At 42.2% G+C, this 20,470-nt stretch overlaps 1 protein-coding gene across 7 annotated transcripts in view; it reads right to left on the reverse strand.

The window, feature by feature from the left end:
• Positions 1–1,785: 1,785 nt before the first annotated feature.
• The window catches only part of RABGEF1 (RAB guanine nucleotide exchange factor 1), a 63,167-nt gene continuing 44,482 nt past the window's right edge, over positions 1,786–20,470 (reverse strand). For 6 of the 7 annotated variants that reach the window (XM_045459812.1, XM_045459817.1, XM_045459816.1 and 3 more), the window contains 5 exons: positions 15,942–16,023; positions 14,395–14,527; positions 13,056–13,147; positions 8,015–8,271; positions 1,786–4,085 (listed from right to left, as the gene is read on the reverse strand). In XM_045459812.1, coding sequence (XP_045315768.1) covers positions 3,687–4,085; positions 8,015–8,271; positions 13,056–13,147; positions 14,395–14,527; positions 15,942–16,023 — 963 coding nt within the window. In that variant the 3' untranslated portion in view covers positions 1,786–3,686. Of the gene's footprint in view, positions 4,086–4,966; positions 5,024–8,014; positions 8,272–13,055; positions 13,148–14,394; positions 14,528–15,941; positions 16,024–20,470 lie in introns of those variants that run through there. The other variant, XM_045459818.1, reaches the window with a different exon arrangement.

Raw genomic sequence — 20,470 nt, forward strand, 5'->3', positions numbered from 1 at the left:
GAGAGAGGAAGAAAGAGAGTGCAAGCTGGGGTGAGGGGTAGAGAGAGGAGAAAGAAAGAATCGCAAGCAAGCTCCACACCACCAGCATGTAGCCTGACGTGGGGCTTGAACTCATAAACCACGAGATCATGACCTAAACCAAAACCAAGAGTTGGACACTGAACAGACTGAGCCATCCGGGCATGTGGGTTTTTTTTTTTTTTTTTTTAATGACGTATTTATTCAATGTTTTTCACAATTCCTCATTTTATTCAGCGTGCCCCCAAACTGTCCAATGGGACACCTTCCATCTGACTCCAATGTCCTATTGAGATATACCCATTAGTCTTAAAGTACTTTCTTGCTTTCAGACCAAAAAGATACTTTTCACTAATTTTTTAACTTACCTAGCTGTAGATCCAGCCTTTTCTCCATGGAACATGCTGGATAAAGGCTGAGTGATGCTTGTTCCCACTCCCCAACTGGCCAAGATGTGGCTGTCAGCCAGCAAGCCATCAAATGCGCCATCATGTCCTGGTCCAATGCCCCATGCATGCATACCCAGCTGTGACCATTCCTGAGGGGCTACAGGGGTCACAGAATGGCAGCGGTAAGACCAAGATCTCATCCAGGAAGGTGGTGGGAGGCAGGACTATGCATGAACCGAGGCTCTAAGCCGCACTGTGCATGCTCCATTGTCCCTCAGACTTCACTCAAAAACATGAATCCAAAGACAGCATTATTAAGAATATCCAAGATGGCAGAGACAGAACATTAAAGCCCAAGCGCAGGGAACTTATGAGCACAGGTCCGAGTATGTCTTCTGTTTCTCAATTTTGTATTTTTTCCCATATAAATCCTAAAAGCTCTTGCTGTTTGATTTATAGGTTTCTATAGTGAACACAATTTTCCCATCGTATTTGCCAACTGGACAGTTATGAGATATAGAAATATCATTTTGTACTGTTGCTTTTGATGGCTACTTCTCATGTCATATCTCACCATTTTAGTGAAATGTAATGTTTCCATATCAGTTCTCTTGGGCTTTCTAAGTAGAAAAAAGCACCTATAAATAGCTATCACTTGAGCACTTGGCACTGCTAGGTACTGTTGTATGTCATCTAATCCCCAGAAGCCCTTGAAGCTGGTGTGATCGTCACACCCAATTCACAGACTGGGTATGTGAAAGAGCAGAGATTTGCCCAAGGCCAAAGAACTAACATCTACGTGTTAGCCAAAATTTCAAAGCCAACCGCAAGCCTCAACCACGAGGCTAGAACCTTTTCTACATAGGTTAGGTTAAGCCCCCTTCATTTCTGTTTGAAGACTGAGTACCTGGGGTAAAACTTTCAGAAAAGCGCTAATGGCAGTGACAGCAAACATCTTTCTGTTGTTCTTGATTTTAACTGGAATGTCTCCAATGCTTCATTTTTAAGTATGATACTGACGGTTGTGGCTTAAAACGGAAACCTTTGCAACATGAGGATATTAGTAACGTAGCTTTTCCTAAAATAAAGAACTAAAACTCAATCTAGCTGAAAGAGGGGTGGATCATGAGACCCTGTTAATATGGGTTTCCGTTCCAAAGGTTTATTCCAATCACGTTTATAGTACATAAAACAGCGATACTCTCTTGTTGAGAAGACAGAAAATGTGGCCACAGTGTTGATGCCAACTTAAGAGAAATATAAGCCTCTACCTAAGGCAAGATTTCCTATCTACAGAATTCTACTAATATGAGACACATACAAAGAAATCAATTCAACAACTTCCCTTAAAGATATGCAAGAAATCAAAAGAAGACAGTTTTTGTGGGAGGCTGATATGCACATTTTATTTAACAAACATAATGTACAAGACTAAAAGAACTGTATATATTCCCAGGAGAATTCAGAGTGTGTATACCTGGATTAGCACCTAGAAAGTACATAGAAAAGAACAACGGAAAAGGGGGAAAGCTTTCTACAAAATCACTTGGGCTCGGGTTTCTAAGTGCAGATTCTCACTGGCATCGGATAGTAACTCCTCGCACTCCACATGAGCTCAGTGATCGGCTGACTCGGTTAACTGCTTCACGCCTTTAGCGCTTCGTGACAACAGGTATGTCAACCTCATGGCTCTTACAGGGAAATTTAAGTAAAGGATACAAAGTTTTATACTCACCCTAGTTTTATTCCAAAATGACTGCACTACAAATCTGTGTGGTACACTGTTAGGAAGATACTGAGATACTGCTTGTGTCACGTGACCTTGTTTCAGAACGATGCCCTGGAATTATGCACAATTTCACAGCTACGCTGATAATCTATAGAAATCACTGACTGGAAGGAGGATCATACGTGGCGTAGTTAGGTTATGAAGGGTTCCGTTAGGATTAAAACGGTTCCACACTGCCAGTGGCTGTAAAGCCTCAGTATCAGTTGACCGCACTGTGCACTTAATACAATATTCTTTGGTTACATCATATTAACCACAAGGAGGACAGCTTCCTTGTCTACACAATAGATTAGTGGTTCTCAACTGAGGGCGAATTTGCGCCCACTCCACCCTGGAAACATCTGGCGATGTCTGGAGGAGATTTTTCACAACTGTGGGGGTTGCCACTAGTGTCTAGTGGGTATCGAGGCCAGGAATACTGCTAAACGTCCTGTAATGCACAGGGAAGCCGTCATAACAAAAAGTCCTCAGGCCCCAAATGTCAGTAGCACTGAGGTGGAGAAACCCTGAAAGAGGTTTATATGACATGCGTCTGGGTTGCCCATAGAGTCAAAGGTCTGCTGCAGACAGAGGCAGAAAGAAGGGTGCTACAGCTCTGAGGAGTTCCCTATTGGCGCTCGCCAGTGGAGGCCCGTTCACTCCTGTCTTCTGATCTAGACCCAGGACCAGCTCCTTTACGAAGACCTCTATAAATACCTCCTGAATGAGTGGAGGACGACGGTGCAAGAGGCATGGTTCAAAGTCTTCAAATGACTATCTTGAACGGTAACTTTATACGACCTAAAAATTATTCTGAACCTCAATGGTGTCACAGTCCCTGACTGATTATACAGAACCTCAAAGTTAGGCTAACATGTTGTTAAAGGTGGAGTCAATATTTTAAGGGCAGTATGTCTAACGTTTCTAGATTCATTTAAGTGGGGCAAACCAAATAAAATGGTGTTAAAGGCAAACATTCAATATACTTCATTTTAAACTAAAAAAATTAACGCATGAAACGCCATGCACAGCAGACACCATTCCTTTTTTTTTTTTTTACATATTTACAATTTTACATATTATCAATATATCTTCTATCTTTACAATTATAAAATTATTTCAAACTGTAGAAGAGTGGTACCATACATTTTGTAGCATTCATTTGTTTTATCCTTTAAAGGCAATTATTTACCCAAATCCAAACCACAGTGAATGCCACAGAGGAAGCACGTAGGAAAATCATGGACAAAAAATAGATTTAGACAAAACTTTCACATAAGACTTAAATCAATCTATTTCAGTAACTCAAATAAATAGTATTTTATTATTTACTAAGCTTCCCCTGCCAGGAAAAACAAAACAAAACAAACAGAACAATCCCCACAAACTGTACCTTTAAAAACGCTCTGGCATTTATAAGCATTAAGTTATAGTCTAGATCCCAATCATGGACTGTAGTAAGGGCTAGCTACAATGTAGGCTCAAATAAATACTACCCATGTAAATATTTATCATCCTGCATAAACTTGAGGTTGCAATGGTGGCGGAAGTTTATCATTTTCAACATTTTCAGAGTCAATAGCTGCTAAAGATTGATTTGGGGGCTTAATTTCGAGTGGATATTTCTCAACAATGTCTTGAACCTCTTTTGCAATTCCATCTGTCCACTCTATGAGGTCTTTTTCAAGTTTCTTGGCTTCACTCATGATCCTTTCTTGCCGTTCATTCAACTGAGACAGAAGATCCAAGTTCTTATACATTTGCTTAACCCCTAAGCAAGCATCAGGAGACCAATTCTCAGATTCTTGCTTCCTGGGAGAAGTCTGGCCGGACATGTATCGATCAAAATCTTCCTGACTTAAATTCAAAGACTGAGCATCTAACTTCTCAATGAAAGCCACAGCACAGCACTAGAAAAAACCAGAAGGTTATTTACTATAGCCATAAGGGGAAAGGTACAAATATTCAAATATATCTTTTTAAATCCTTTTATTATGGTGAATTTAAAACAATCAAAAGTAGGATGGGGCGCCTGGGTGGCTTGGTTGGTTAAGCGTCCGACTTCGGCTCAGGTCATGGTCTCACGGTCCGTGAGTTCGAGCCCCGCGTCGGGCTCTGTGCTGACCGCTCAGAGCCTGGAGCCTGTTTCAGATTCTGTGTCTCCCGCTCTCTCTGCCCCTCCCCTGTTCATGCTCTGTCTCTCTCTGTCTCAAAGATAAATAAACGTTAAAAAAAAAAAAAAAAAAAAAAAAGGTAGGAAAAAACAGGTAATGACCCACCATGGACTTCAGCTTCAAAAATTACCAACTCAGAGGCACTTGGGTGGCTCAGATGCTTGAGCCTCAACTTTAGCTCAGGTCATGATCTCACAGTTTGTGAGTCTAAGCTCTACACTGGGCTCCCTGCTGTCAGTGCAGGGCCTGCTTCAGATCCTCTGTACCCCTCTCTCTGCCCCTTCCCTGCTTGCACTCTTTCAAAAATAAATAACCAAACAAAACAAAATTGACAACTCACAGCAAATCTGTTTCTTTCTCTTTCTTTCTCTTCCTTCCTTCCTTCCTTCCTTCCTTCCTTCCTTCCTTCCTTCCTTCCTTCCTTCCTTCCTTCCTTTTATTGACTCATTTATTTTGAGGGAGAGAGAGTGTGAGCACACCCGAGCAGCGGAGAGGCAGAAAGAGAGAGAATCTTAAGCAGGCTCCATGCCCAGCACAGAGCCCGATGTGGGGCTTGACCTCACAACCATGAGATCATGACCTGAGCCGAAATCGAGAGCTGGATGCTTACCTGAGCCACCCAGGCGTCCCAATCATGTTTCCTTATACTCCCACCTGAAATAATACATTTCTTCCTTAGGAAAAAAAAAAAAAGTTGCATTGCAAACTCCCATTGAGTCTGTGAGAAATTCAGTCCTCTCCTTGGGTTGTTCAAAGGTCTAGGGGTCTTATACAGAGTGAAATGTCGGGGGAGGCACCTTCAGTGTTTGTTCCACACTGGCTACAGAGTTTCCCGTGGACAAAAACTGAACGCTTCCTCAAACTCGGAGACTCTCTGCTTCCCTGCCATGTTGCAGGGAAGAGGAACCACTGTTGGGACTGGGAGCTCTAGGGCCAAGTGACTGGGGAACATGTCCCATAAAGCCATTCATTCCCCTTTGAGGTCTTGCCAGCCCCACAATCCTCACTCAGGGCCTGGCCAGCTACTGGGCACATCAGCAGGTACTGGAGTGGCACACAGACCTCTGGTCCTCGAAGGACCTGTGGTCCTTTAACACCAAGTGGCTGAAAGAACAGGCTTTGAAATCAAGCAACCTGAGTTGTCACCTCCGTCATATGTTGGCCAGGAGTTTTTGTGAGTCTGGGGAAAGTTACCTACTGTCTCTGGGGTTCCTGTATCTGTAAAACGGGAAATACCACCCAGATTTATTGTGAGAATGAAGCAATCCAGCACATGTAATGTGCTTAGCTCACAGGTCGGCAGTAAGAAATGAACAAACGGGAGCAATTATTAGTACAGAAATCCTTGGGCAAATGCTCAGTGAAACAGACATCTGTCGGCTACACTTTCTCATATTGATTTAATTTTTTTACAAAGAAAATGAATTTTCACATTTTCTTAAAAAACTATTTTCACAAGAAAGACATGCAATATAAACAGAGGGAAACAGGCAGCTCTCAGAATTTCTTCTGAGAACTCATTCCCAGGATCCAACATTATTACACATAAAAAAGGGAATCATCTTTTTGAGGAATATTTAGCAAATCTACTGCAACGGACTCATCTGACAAGAATGGGCCCATCTGACCCTGCCACACAGGTGCCCACGGTGTGCGTGGATGTGCTGCAGTCCCTGGAGAGAGGAGGAATCTAAGAGGATTCTAACATTCCTGGCATGGATGGATGCTATTGCCCCAAGTGGAAACAGTGTATATGAGAAAGGAGAAAAACATTTGGTGGGGAAGCAGGTTTAGTTTTGAAAAAATTAAATTTGAGGCCCAATAAATAGCCAGAAGTGGAGCTCAGTAGGAGGGCAAACAGGTGACGTGTGTGTGTCATCACTGTGCAGATGACAGCAGAGCTGCGACCAGAGCAGACAGCCTAGGGAGACAGATGCATAGAGGACAGCACCCCACGGAAAAACCCAACTTGAGAAGACACAAAGCTCACAAAGAGACAAGTAAGGAGTGGAACTCTGAAATCCAAAGGCAGGAAGTTCTAGAACAAAGGAGTTACCAAGAATGTTAAAGAAGTAAGATGAAGGCTGACAGTTTTCATGGGATTTGACTTCTGCCGGAGCAGTTTCACTGGAGCAGAGGGATCAGAGGCCGGACTCTGAATCAGCAAGAGGACGGAGACATAAGGTGCTAACAGGGCTGTAGGTCAAGGTGCTGGGAAGCTGCAGGGAAAAGGTGAGCCAGCAGCTTCCACTGTTGACCACCAGGACGACCCTCAAACACCTCCCAGCCCTGCTCATTTCTCTACTACCAGCCATGTCTCCATCTTCATAATTCTCAGGGATTTTCCACACTTTCTCATGTTCTCTAGATAAAGAACTGAATCCAAAAAGCTCTTCCTGGCAGTCAAGTGCATGTTTTCACTTATGTTAAGAAATGCTTACTTCAGCTAAACTTTTGGGGGAGTATAGTTTAAGCCACCACGTGTCTGGGAGGATGAAAAATACTGCAAATAATGGAACAAGCATCATTTTGAAAAAGGGCATTCCCAGGCTGGGCTAAATGGGTGATGGGTATTAAGGAGTGCACTCGGATGAGCACTGGGTGTTGTATGTGATGAATCACTGAACTCTACATCTAAAACTAATATTACGGTGTATGTTAACTAACTGGAATTTCATAAGAGCTTGAAAAAAGAAAAAGAGCATTCCCAACTCCCTGCAAACCACATCCCCAGATGCTGCAACAACAGGAATGAGCAGCTGAATGCCATGGCTGAGGGTGAGGTTACCCGGGGCAGGTCCAGGTTTTGAAGCACTGGAAATTTATACACTTTTGGGAACCCACTTAAAGGAAAACAAAATACAGAATCAGGCACAAAAGTGAATACATATTTAGCATTTAAAAATAAATCACAACAAATTTCTGGAAGCTTGGGAGATTCAAGCTTGTCTTTTTAGTTTCAAATGTCTTTTTAGACAATTTACTAGAAATGCTGCCTTATGTAACCTGGTTTCCTCTCCCTATTACCCTGTACAACTTCCTACCCAGGAAAGAAGGCACATAAGGTATTCTGAGGCTCAAATCCATGAGTAAATCTAGTCTAAAGCAAACAAACAAAAGTTAAGTGGTCAGTAAAAGGAAATATTCAGCCTTACAACTTAGATACACATATTTTAATGCCATCTTGCCTAGAATTAAGTAGCACGGTCAACAACAGTTGAAAATCATTTCACGTCCTCTAACTGACCCTTGCCTAAAATCTCAGGATTCAGTTCTAAGAGATCATTTATAGAAATAAAGCAAAAAATAATTCTTAAGTCTTTCAATAAAGAAATCAAAGTCCATGATCTGATTTATTCATGGTTGAAACAACCCAACTAAGTGAGGCCCTTTTAACCAGGACCTGGGCAAGTGATGGCCAACAGCAACAGACACTCCTCCACGTGACTATCGTGTTTCCTGTAAGAGGATCACAATCTCTGGTCAAGTACTGAGAGGTGGGGTGTTTGCCCGGCCCAGTCACGGGTGCTATGTGACAGCAAGCAAGCATCTTTAGCTTTACTGATTCCTCAACTCATGGGCAGTAAACTGTCACAGGCCTGTGAGTGATGTGTCACATCCCTAAAATGGTTCCTCTCTGTAACTCCAGGAAATCAAATCCTTACCAGATTGGTGAAATAGTAGCCATCCTCTCCAGTCATCAATCGGCTTGGGTTGCAGAAGCGGGTGATATACTGGATATTGGACTGAAGGCGTGGGGGGTTGCCCTTCAAAACAATGTAGATGAGAGTGGGTAAAAAGTCATCGGCTGACGCTGGCTCGTTCTTGGTGATCTTAATGGCATTGAAGATGTGCTTGCTACACTTGGTGATGCAGGCCAACTTATCTCGAGGTACACGCTTAGAATCCATTTCAATGATATCTATAAAGCAGAAAAGACACTGCTTCCAATGAGAAAATGATTACGTAAAAGAAGTATTAGAATAATCATTTTTTAATCTATCAAATTACAGAGGTTAACCCTTTCTCCACCAAGTAACTTAGTATATAAAAAACTTTGACCACAGAAACTGTAAACACTAGCTCATCATTACAGAATGTGTAACCAGGCACAGAACCACAGACCAGGCATTATATGCATTATTTCTGTGCTCCACAAGCCTATTTCTTTTCCATCCTCAGATTGTACAATGGATACTACTTGTAGGAAGGGAACTGAGGGTTCAGAGAAGTTCCATAATTTGCCCAAAATTATATAGACAGCCAGTGACAGAGGGCAGATTCACGTCTGATTCTCTAACGCATGCCTTTAACCACAATGGTGAACTGCTTATGAGCTCCTTGGAAAATTAAGAGCGTCTTTCCTGCTTCTGTTCCTCTAATACACTGTAAAAGTCAGTTTAGGAAGCCTACTGCTTTTTAGAAAGGTGGGTACTATACAAAGCACCACTGTATTGGATATAAAAATACAGCTGCTAAAATCTATCACACGTATAGTCCAGAGCGGCCAGTCCCCACGGCATATAAATCTCCACCAGCTACAAACACCTACAGCACTTTTATGACATTTATAACCTACTAGTTAGCACAGGGGATAAAGCAAGGGTATACATTTACTCTCATTCATTTCCCTCAGAGAAAAATTACTTCATTGCCCCAAACTACCACTAAGTGGTAGGCTCTTGCAAATGGACACTTTGTGCCACAAAGACCGGGAGGTGGGGAGGAGTTCAGCACCACTAGAACAACAGAAGAGGAAGGAGGGAGTGCGCCTCTGGATAGGCGTTTCTGCCTGCCATCTGGAGCAACGTGAAAGGAGAGAGCTGAGGCAGGTTAATTTGAAAGCAATTTCTGGTCAACAGCAGGAACAAAAGTTTCTGATTTAGGTGGGGCGATGGCGCATGTCACAGTTCTTTCTGCTCCCAGTTCTCATCCCAGAGGTCGGTTACTGGGAGGAATCTTCACGGACCACCAGCCATGGAAGACTAACGTATGGGACAGAAACACCCGACAGTGCAGAGGCTGTATTTTAACTTCCTAATGCTTCTAGTCCCTGTACATACATGTCTATTGTATGCTTTTGCTTATTTTATGGTTTAGTTCCTTTACTCTTTTAATGATGGGTTGTAATTATTGTTACTATGTCTCAAACTATTTTCTTTTTCTATTTGAGTAGAATGTATGTAAAAAAGATCTGGGGCAGGGGGGTGCCTGGGTGGCTCAGTTAGTTAAGCGTCTGACTTTGGCTCCACGATTTGTGGGTTTGAGCCCTGCATCAGGCTTTGTGCTGACAGCTCAGAGCCTGGAGCCTGCTTCAGATTCTGTGTTTCCCCCTCTCTCTCTCTGCTCCTCCCCCCTCCTCTCTCTCAAGAAAAAACATTAAGAAAAAAAAAATTTTAAGACTTTTTAAAAACTGTTTTTACTACTGTTTTTATCCTGTTTAGCTTTCTACCTTTATTGTTGGCTTTTATTTTTTATTTTAAACCTTTCTCTCATTTTAAACCACTCTCTCATTATTTATTCTTTAAGTTTTGTTTAAAAAAAGTTTTAAAGTTTATTTATTTCTGAGAGAGAGAGAGAGAGGGAGAGAGAGAATGCGTGTGCATGTGAGCATGCAAACAGGGGAGGGGCAGAGAGAGGGAGACACAGAAACCGAGGTAGGTTCCAGCCTCAGAGCTGTCAGCACAGAGCCTGACACAGGGCTAGAACCGGTGAACTGTGAGATCATGACTGAGGCGAAGTCAGACACTTAGCTGACCGAGCCACCCAGGTGCTCCTATTCTTTAAGTTTTTGGTTTTTTTTTTTTAATGTTTTATTTATTTTTGAGAGAGAGGGAGAGAGAGAGACAGAGCGTAAGTGGGGGAGGAGGAGAGACAGAGGGAGATACAGAATCTGAAGCAGGTTTCAGGCTCTGAGCTGTCAGCACAGAGTCCGACGTGGGGCTCGAACCCACAAACCGTGAGATCATGACCTGAGCCGAAGTTAGATGCTCTACTGACTGAGCCAAATGGAGCATCTGGCTGGCTCAGTTGGAGGAGCATGGGACTCCTGATCTTGGTGACATGATTTGAACCCCATGTGGGATGCAGAGATTACTTAAAACTTAAAAATAAAATAAAAGTGAATTACTTTTTATCTGGATGCATGTAGCTGCCACTGCCAAGAGGGAGGGCCAAGAGTGTAAAAAGAGAAGGGAAGGGAAAAGAAAAAAAAGTAAAGAGGGAAGGGGGTATAGATTTCTGTCACACTCTTTGTCCTGCAGCAACCCCTCCTTTAGTATCCTTTAGTCTGAAGGAAGTTTTCTGGGGGGAACTCTTTTGGACCCCCCCACCCCCCATGTGTAGCTAGTTCCATGATTTGCATTGCTCTAAAGCCTAAAGGAGGAGATCCGGGAGGAAATAACAACAGGAAACTCACCACTGTATTAATTCTTCGAGCAATGATTTCCTGCCCTAATCTGTCTGCTCTTATTTACTTTTCAGAATCCTCAGATAACTGCTTCGTGTCTGCCATCCAGGGCTTTTACTTGTAGTCAGTAAGAAAGACAGGCTGAGGGTGGGTCCTCCATCTTGGCAGAAGTCTTAGATTTATCGTTCAAGAAGTTTTGTAAACAAAGTAGGCTGTAGCTCCAAGTCATGATTCCTCAACCTTGGCACTAATGAGATTTTGGACTGGATAATTTTTTTTTTTTGTAGGGGACTGTCCTGTCTTGCATGATGTTTAATAGCATCCGTGGCCTCCACTTCTAGATGACAGATGTCAACTGAAACGGAAAATGCCTTATTCGGTATATTTATCAACAAAACTGACAGTGCTGATTGGTAGCACCTGGGACAATGTAGAGACATTTAACTGATGTCTCCATATTTAAGACCACTGTTACAGACTGTCCTCTCTGGGACTCCTGTACTTAGGCTAACAACTTCAGATTAGGAACACAGTAATCATTAGAACCTTCGGCCCTCATAGAGGCAGAACGTATCTGTACTTGGATTGGCAAGATATGGGGGTTAAGATGAGGAAGAGTAAGAAGGCTTTTAAAATTTTATGGCCAGGGGTGCCTGGGTGGCTCAGTTGGCTGAGTGTCTGACTCTTGGTTTTGGGTCAGGTCATGATCTTATGGTTTGTGGGTTCCAACCCACATCAGGCTCTGTGCTGACAGTGTGGTGCCCACTTGGGATTCTCTCTCTCTCACTGCTCCTCCTCCTCTCTCTCTCTCTCTCTCAGAGTAAACATTAAAAAATAAAATAAAATCTTGTGGCCAAATTTCTACTACTAAAATATCTCTTCAAACTCCAACTCAGATGACTTCAGAGAAAAAAGTTTCATCTCTCAAATTCTATTAACAAACTGTTGATGTATTAAAATCCTCTTAGTTCTATTCTTAAGCAAACAATGGTCTGGCTCCTGTAGTTTCTGGTTTTATAAGGTCTATCCTATGGCATTTCAGAAAAGAGTCCCAAACATAAACTCCTTTGAAGTATTTTAAACATAAACCAATTGGTCTTGAACTTGGTAAGAGTCTTTGGGAAAAAACACAAGTACAATGTCCATATCCAGGCTTCTCACCTTCAATCTCTTATGATGTTCCCTGAGCAAAAGGTAGGAGTGGGGGTGGGCCTTGACCCAAAGGAGTCAATTCATGAAGCCTATAACACAGCCTTGCAGAAAAGCTTTGAACAACAAAGATGACAGAATTTAGCTAGGCCAGTTAGACTCTGCAAGGGGAATTACAGAAAACAATTCATTTAATACCAGGAGTTAAAATGCAGAGATATACAAAGAGAAGCAGAACCTGAAAGAGCGCAAGAATCACGTTAACAGCAGATATCCCAGTCCCCAGAGGGGCTGTGGAGCTAAGTTTCCGCGAGAGTGTGGCTTCCTTTCCTACCTTGATAATCTCTTAAGTGACCCCCTATTTCTTCCTGTAACATGAGTGAGTCTCTAACTCTTACAACCAAAGGAGCCTACCTAACGGTTTGCCTCCAACACTGCTAATAGCAGCTGAGCAACTAACTTTCTTTCCCAGCAGAATTTCACTAACAATCTCTAAATGGGCAAGTCTTTACACCTCTTCTTAATTGAGGAGAAGCTGGCCAAGGTTGGATGTCTTCTCTAGTAGGAGCAATTTGTTTTGGTTCTTTGCTTTTTTAAAATTTTCGTGGGCTATTTCTGCTGGGCTATTCCTATGACTAAGAAACAGAAACCTTATTAGGTGCCTGGACCTGTCCAGGATGCTGGAACCACATCAATTCAGGGCACTTCATTTACTTCTTAGACAAACCAGAAAAATAATCCAAAGCACACCTCTAATTAGCCAATTAGAGAGACATCATTTTAATATGTAACTTCAGCTCGGGGAGTACCTTGTACCACCAACTCCCTTCCTCCCTCTAAAATTATTTTGAATATACAAATGCCATTGAGTTTTACGAAATTAGCCTTAGCTTCATTTGACCTTGGTTTAGTTCAATGCCCAAGAAATAAGAGACCCTGGTCACAGAAAATAAAGGGGAAATGTAGTTTACCTGCTAATGTGAATGCTTCAAATTTATAAAACTAGCACTCTTGCAAAACGCTTTTCCCACATTCCAATATACCTTTGGCAATATACCTTACTGTCTGGCTGCTCACTGACTTAAGTATGGATTTATGTTAACTTCAAGGAGAAACACCCAGATAAGAAAGCTCTCAGTTTCACTGACCTGTGATTGCTTTCACCACCATATCAGATACTTCGGAAATTTCTTCATTAACAGGGACGCAAAGCATCTGAGGTGTAACCCAGTGCAGGGCTCTACAAAGAGGGAAAGACAGTAAAAATCCCAAGAACAGACTGCAGCCATTTGTCTTGTCATGTCCTTCAGTTAAGGGGAAATATGGGACACCACTGACTAATGAGGCCATTGTAGGCCCAAGCATATCGCTGCTGAACATATTAGGGGCTGAGCTGAAGTAACTAGAATCCTTAAATGAGGCTTCTCTTCGGCACTTATCACAAGGAAAGCAGAAGACAACTTTACTGGTTGAAATGAGATTATACTGAGGCTGAAGAGATATTTGAGGATAAAGATCTGAGAAGAATCTGCTGCTTCCTCTCTTCACTGTCCATCACCCTTAATGTCCACTTAGGCTCTGCCTTCAACTTATGAGACTGAGTAAGAGGTCAACAAGCGTGTGTCGCCCTAGTCTGAATCACTGAATTTCCTGGCCACACCCTAGCTTCCCAGCAGAGACTCTGCTGCTGACCCTCACCGGTTGTCTGATAAATGCTCTCACCCTGCATGTCAGTCCAAAGCCCATCTAGCTCCTTCTGACTCCATCTGTCACCTTCCCAATACCAAGTCCTCACTTCTAGGGTGACACTACCAAGAACAGATCTACCAATTACCAGCCCCACTGTCTGGGAACACCGTTTGGATTCCTAGGCCCCCTCCTCCAGAAACACCTGTGCACAACCAATCTCAGACCTATTCCCACATTTAGATGGCCTATTTCCTAAGTGTTTCACTGCCACCAGAATAGAGCCCTGGGGGAATAGAGCCCACTCTACTGCCCATGGAAGATTAAGCACTTTGGGAAGTGTTATCAACCCAGTGCTAGGGGGAGGATGTGATTGGAGGAACAGCTAAATAAGGAGCACCACTGGTTGGGTGGGGGGGAATAATGACACTTTAATATGGGTATGTCCAGCTTAACTTTCTGCCTCACAAGACAGGACAAAGCAATGAGAAGTAATGAAATTTCCACCTGTTCCTTGGAAGTTTTGGAGATTTTGAAACAATCTCAAACACTGGATCTGCTTCTCATCTAAAGCTGCTGGAGTCAGAAGGATAAGCAAGAAGGTGATTTCAGGCCTTTCCTCCTAGCAATTTACCATATTCCTTGTCTTTCTGACACCACAAAGAAGCTCAGTGCTAAGGATGGCAGGTCCCTTTGCTGTTATTTGCTCTCAAGGTTTGAAATGCAAGTGCTCTGTTCTCCCACAATGTGTTCTTCCCATGGTAGGTAGTAAACACAAGACAAAGCAAAACAACCAACTACCGGATCCTCTTTTGAATAGCGAGATCTTTCTTCTCATCATCGGTAGTTTCTGGACAGAACACATACTTATAGAGACGAGTCATGATGTACTTTTCGATCTGATCCATTATCTTCTCAACTTTTTCCGGAGGCACTGAAATATCCAAATGGACATAAAAGCTCAAGAGAGGGATGGACAGTTTAAATTAAGAATATGTTTTCATAGTTTTTCCGACATAGCAGAAAACTAATTTACTAGTTAATACATTAAGTATACCCAGAAACAAAAGTACAAGATGTTACATTAAAAAATATCCTTTAGGGGCGCCTGGGTGGCTCAGTCGGTTAAGTGTCTGACTTTGGCTCAGGTCACGATCTCACAGTTTGTGAGTTCGAACCCCGCGTCAGGCGCTGTGCTGACGGCACAGAGCCTGGAACCTGCTTCGGATTCTGTGTGTCTGTCTCTTTGCCCCTCCCCCACTCATGCTCTGTCTGTCTCTCTCTCTCTCTCTCAAGAATAAATAAATATTTAAAAAAAATTTTTTTTAAATAAAAAAATAAAAAATACACTTTAAAACCTTAACCTCAATTTTTGGGACTGCCTCTCACAGAACTGCCAGTTCTAACCTAAGCTGCTTGGCGGGACCTAATAGGTTGCATGCCTTGCCAAGTGGGAAGACCTCAGCATGGCTCACACCCTATTGCTACATTAGAAAAGCACTTGAAATTCCAAAAACAGAATGACAGCAACCCACTCTTCCATTTTTTCTGAGGTTTACTATAAAACCTTGGAGATTTGGAGGTGTACAGGTCGGACTTATTTCTCATTTATACATGTATGCTAAGTATATCCTAAAACCCAACATCAATGGAAGTCAAATTCAAGAAAATCTCGAAAACCCTACAGCTCTAAGTCCCTGATTCTCAATTTTTATTCCACCCCCACCCATCTGAGGAATACATAATCATGAAAAATGACTCACCATAATGGTGATTCCAAGATGGGGGTTTCATTTAGAAGCCTCCTAAATGGGTTTTAATTGACTCTGCCCCTACCCCTAATGGAATTATTAAACATTGTTCAATAAATTACCCAACTGCTGTGATTACTTTGGAATGGTACACATGGTGGTGTTGAAAGACACACTCCAGGGGCCCCTGGGTAGCGCAGTCGGTTAAGCGTCCGACTTCAGCCAGGTCACGATCTCGCGGTCCGTGAGTTCGAGCCCCGCGTCAGGCTCTGGGCTGATGGCTCAGAGCCTGGACCCTGTTTCCGATTCTGTGTCTCCCTCTCTCTCTGCCCCTCCCCTGTTCATGCTCTGTCTCTCTCTGTCCCAAAAATAAATAAACGTTGGAAAAAAAAAGAAAAAAAAAAAAAAAAAAAAAAAAAAGAAAGACACACTCCAAGGATAAGACCAGCTACCAGGATGTCAGTGGAGTCATTTATAGGACAGAGTTGGCAAACCAGCCAGGCCGTCAGAGAAACAGAGAAAGTTCTAAAAGACTCAAAGGTCAGACTCTGTACAACTGACCAGCAATCCCTTAATGGCTGGCTACCAAAGTATTACCTTTTCCACGAGTCTGCATTCTTTCAGTCACATTCTGGTAAAAATCCTGAGTAAACTCTGACTGTTCCTCAATGCTTAAATCCTGAAAAAAAGGGACAAAGAGGTTGCTTGGTAGCTGAAGAAAGATCACGCATAAAGCTCTAAATTTTATAAAGTTTCCAAAATCCACTCCTTAATTGGTGCTAATCTCAAAAGTACCTACCAATTATATAACCCTGTAGAAAAGAAAAGTCTGTCCTGTAATGTTATTTACAACACCCCATGACCTCTTATTTCTTTTGATGTATACATGTATTCCTACATGGGTATAATGCGTATTTTGATAATTTACACACTTATGTGCATTTCTATTTATCTGATCGACTTAATCATTTTTGGTGGCTTTCTCACATCCCATTATATTAAATGATGTATTTAACCAGTCTCTACCACTGTGCATTTGGGTTCCTCTCTTTTTTTTCACTATTATGTACAATTGTGTGGACTGTTTCTCTTGGGTTATTTCTTTGTGATACGTTTTCAAGAATGACATTAACAGTTAAATAAATATGAACAACTTTGTATCTCTAAGTATCTACTGCTAGATTGCAATCCTCAGAAACTCCTAATGCAGAGTCATTAGCCATGTATGTGTATTTATTTCTCCAGGGCCCCTACAATAATGGTCTTCGTAATTTTTATTTGGGTTTACTCATTATGTGGTATAATATGTATACTTATTCCCTACTTTCTTTTCAAGAATAAAGTCTACATAAAATATAAACACAGTTCAGGGAGCCCAGGTGGCTCATGAGTTCATGAGTTCAAGCCCTGCATCGGGCTCTGTACTGACAGCTCAGAGCCTGGAGTCTGCTTCGGGTTCTGTGTCTCCCTCTCTCTGCCCCTCCCCTGCTCGAACTCTGTGTGTGTGTCTCTCTCTCTCAAAAAGAAATAAACATTAAAAAATATAAACACAGTTTAGCACAGTTAACTAGAAGATGATAGGGACGCTTGGGTGGCTCAGTCGGTTAAGGGTCCAACTTTGACTCAGGTCATGATCTCATAGTTCATGGGTTCGAGTCCTGTGTCGGCTCTGTTTACAGCTCAGAGCCTGGAGCCTGCTTAGGATTCTGTGTTTCTCTCTCTGCCCTTACCCCTCTTGTACTCTGTCTTTCTCTCTTCCTCTCTCTCTCTCTCAAAATAAATAAACAAACACTTAAAAACAACTAGAAGATGACAGGAAGAAACACAAAACATGGAGAGAAACAGAATACAGAGGCAGGAACAACAGAAAAATGTAGTCCTTAAAGATAGAGAAATTAGTCCAGTCAGTCCAGTTCAGTCTCTAACTAAACTTTCTAGCAATCATCACCAAGACAAAAATAGTCACATAATTGGGTGTTCAAAATATAAATGCAAATGAACCCTTCAGGTGAAATTCTGACACCAAACCCAGAACTTTCTCTCAAGGGTTCTCCTAAAGACTCACTGTAGAAGGGCATGATGATGGCCCTGTGATCATTTTTCACAGCCTGCCTCTATGCAGGCCAATGACAGCATGCAGGCAAGGGCCCATAAGGCCTTGGTGAAAGCATGCAGACCCGGTCACTCTGGCTTAAATCCCGAAAGACGTGTTAGGGTCCAGATCCTGTCGTTCTGCCTTTTACAATGTCCCTCCCACGTATCCTTTCCTGGTTTGGGCCTCAGCAACCCTCCCCTCGAGTATAGCTGCTCTCCCCAACTTTGACGTTTCTCACTTTTCAATCTATCCTGCACCCCACAGTCCAACTGATCATTTGAGATTCAGATCTGAGCACAGAATGAGATTAACCATTGGAGCATCATACTTCCAATGGTTGTCCATCAGAAGAATGCTGAAGCCTGCACTCAGAATCACCACCCCTTCCTCCTTCCCGCTTACCCTGCCAGGTTAGGTTGCCCAATTGTTCTGAGGTCTGCTTTTGGCTATTCCACCTCTCCAACACTATAAAGTTACTCTCTGTCTGCATTACTTTGATTCCTCTCCAGTCTTCCAACAGCTGTCCGAGGAAGGCTCTGTTCATACCTTACTTCTAAGAGCAGTCTTTCATTCCCTTAGTCCAAACAGCCTTGTGGGCCTCACAGCACTCACAGTACACCTGCTGCTTTCTTAACTAGGTATTTACAGAAAAGTCCTTCGGTTGAATTATAATTGATCCTTTGTCTAAGCAAGAACTTGGTACTAAGTAAACTTTAGACGTTTTGAAATGTTGCTTTCATTTGTATTCACCACAATTTTCCAGTGCTGCCTTCCATTCTACCTTTTATTTCACGTTACACAGCTTTTAAAAGGTTAATACCACTAAACCTTTTACCTGATCCTTAAGAACAATATTTAAGAGTTCAATTGCAGCTTGAAAACTGTTTTAAATTTCTCCACAGAAACCAGTATCTCTCCAGCACAAATAAATATATTAATCAACTTCACTAATATACTTCTAAGTTTTTTCATGTTTAACTCTATTTGGCCGAAATGTAAGGTACAAGTATGAAATATGGACCATAAGTAATCTATATACAAACTTCCCTTTGTCAGCAGGTAGTAAGTAAAAAGCAACACTGCTCTGTCTGTTCCCCCAGTTGCTCCTGAGAAACCGAATTTATTTCTGGAATCCCTGGTTTATTTCACTGTCCTATATTTTAATTTTTTAATTAAAATCTCACCTAGTTGTGATGTCTTTCATTTTAGGATATATTTTGAAGTCTGCTAGATTTAGAAACCTCTCCTACCAAATTCTTGTTCCCAAACCCACCACACAAAAAGATTATATATTTGCTTTTTTTTCTAGAATAAATATAACATTGTAATTTAAATTTTTCTTACCTAGATCCAAGGTACTATCTTTAGTCTTTTATTTTTTAAACGTTTGTTTACTTTGAGAGAGAAAGAGAGAGAGAGAGAGAGACAGAGAGGGAAAGAGGGAGGGAGAGAGAATCTCAAGCAGGCTTAGCATTATCGGTGCAGAGCCTGACATGGGACTTGACCTTACCACCATGAGATCATGACCTGAGCTGAAATCTAGAGTTGGACACTTAACTGACTGAGCCATCCAGGCGCCCCAACAATCCTTAGTCTTTTATTTAAAAAAAAAAAATTTTTTAAATGTTTTTATTTATTTTTGAGACAGAGAGAGGCAGAGCATGAGCAGGGGAGGGGCAGAGAGAGAGGGAGACACAGAATCTGAAGCAGGCTCCAGGCTGTGCGCTGTCAGCACAGAGCCCGACGCGGGGCTCGAACTCACGGACTGTGAGATCATGACCTGAGCTGAAGCCGGACGCTTAACCGACTGAGCCACCCAGGTGCCCCTAATCCTTAGTCTTTTAAATCGTTGTATGAACTAACTTGCCTTATTAGACTTTTACTAATATTTAATGCTATTATCGCTATTACATTTAAAAATTACTATTTTTTAAAGGTTTATTTTTTTTTATTTAATTTTTTTTTTCAACGTTTATTTATTTTTTTTTGGGACAGAGAGAGACAGAGCATGAACGGGGGAGGGGCAGAGAGAGAGGGAGACACAGAATCGGAAACAGGCTCCAGGCTCTGAGCCATCAGCCCAGAGCCCGACACGGGGCTCGAACTCACGGACCGCGAGATCGTGACCTGGCTGAAGTCGGACGCTTAACCGACTGCGCCACCCAGGCGCCCCTAAAGGTTTATTTTTGAGAGAGAGACACAGCGTGAGCAGGGGAAGGGCAGAGAGAGAGGGAAACACAGAATTTGAAGCAGGCTCCAGGCTCTAAGCTGTCAGCACAGAGCCCGACGCAGGGCTTGAACCCAAGAACTGTGAGATCATGATCTGAGCTGAAATCAGACGCTCAACTGACTGAGCCACTCAGGCGCCCCCCAAATTACTATTTTTTAATACTGTGCTAGGCTTTTTAGCTTTTTATCACCAGTGTGTCATACTGTAACTGAACTTTATGAATTTATCTTGTTATGCCAGTAAATTGACACCTCTATTAGTACACTTAGATTTTCCTGAGAAGATCATTTTTCCTAAATTTCACGAAAATTTTATTTCTATTCACTCAAAAAGCACTTGCTGCATGATCAGAATTGCTAGCCACTGTACCAGACAAGGTATTAAAAACAAAATTAATAAAATGCCCAGAAGGCATTCAATTTGAATGGGAAGATTGAACACAAATAAGTACTTATAATATTCTGCGAGAATTAAAAACCAGAAGGACAAAAAGTGCCATGGGCCACATGATAAATCCTTCACTTCTCCTTTTTATTGCATCTACCTTCAACAATTCTCTCTAAATAGGTATGGGTATACTGTAGCAGTAAGTATTCTTATTTCATACTAATATCTATGTGATATAGGAACGACGTTTCTAGTAAAGCTCAACGAGACAGGATGTCTCCATGCTCTGGGGTCTGAACTTGAGCAGATCACATCTACTCTGTGAGAAAAGTCCTGATTCTACCCACCTCCTCCTGCTGCTGGAGGATGGGACTCTATCAGAGCATGCTCAGTTTGTCCAATACGTGGCTTTGC

This window comes from Leopardus geoffroyi, chromosome E3 (assembly GCF_018350155.1).
Source record: "Leopardus geoffroyi isolate Oge1 chromosome E3, O.geoffroyi_Oge1_pat1.0, whole genome shotgun sequence".
Classification (NCBI taxonomy): domain Eukaryota; kingdom Metazoa; phylum Chordata; class Mammalia; order Carnivora; family Felidae; genus Leopardus; species Leopardus geoffroyi.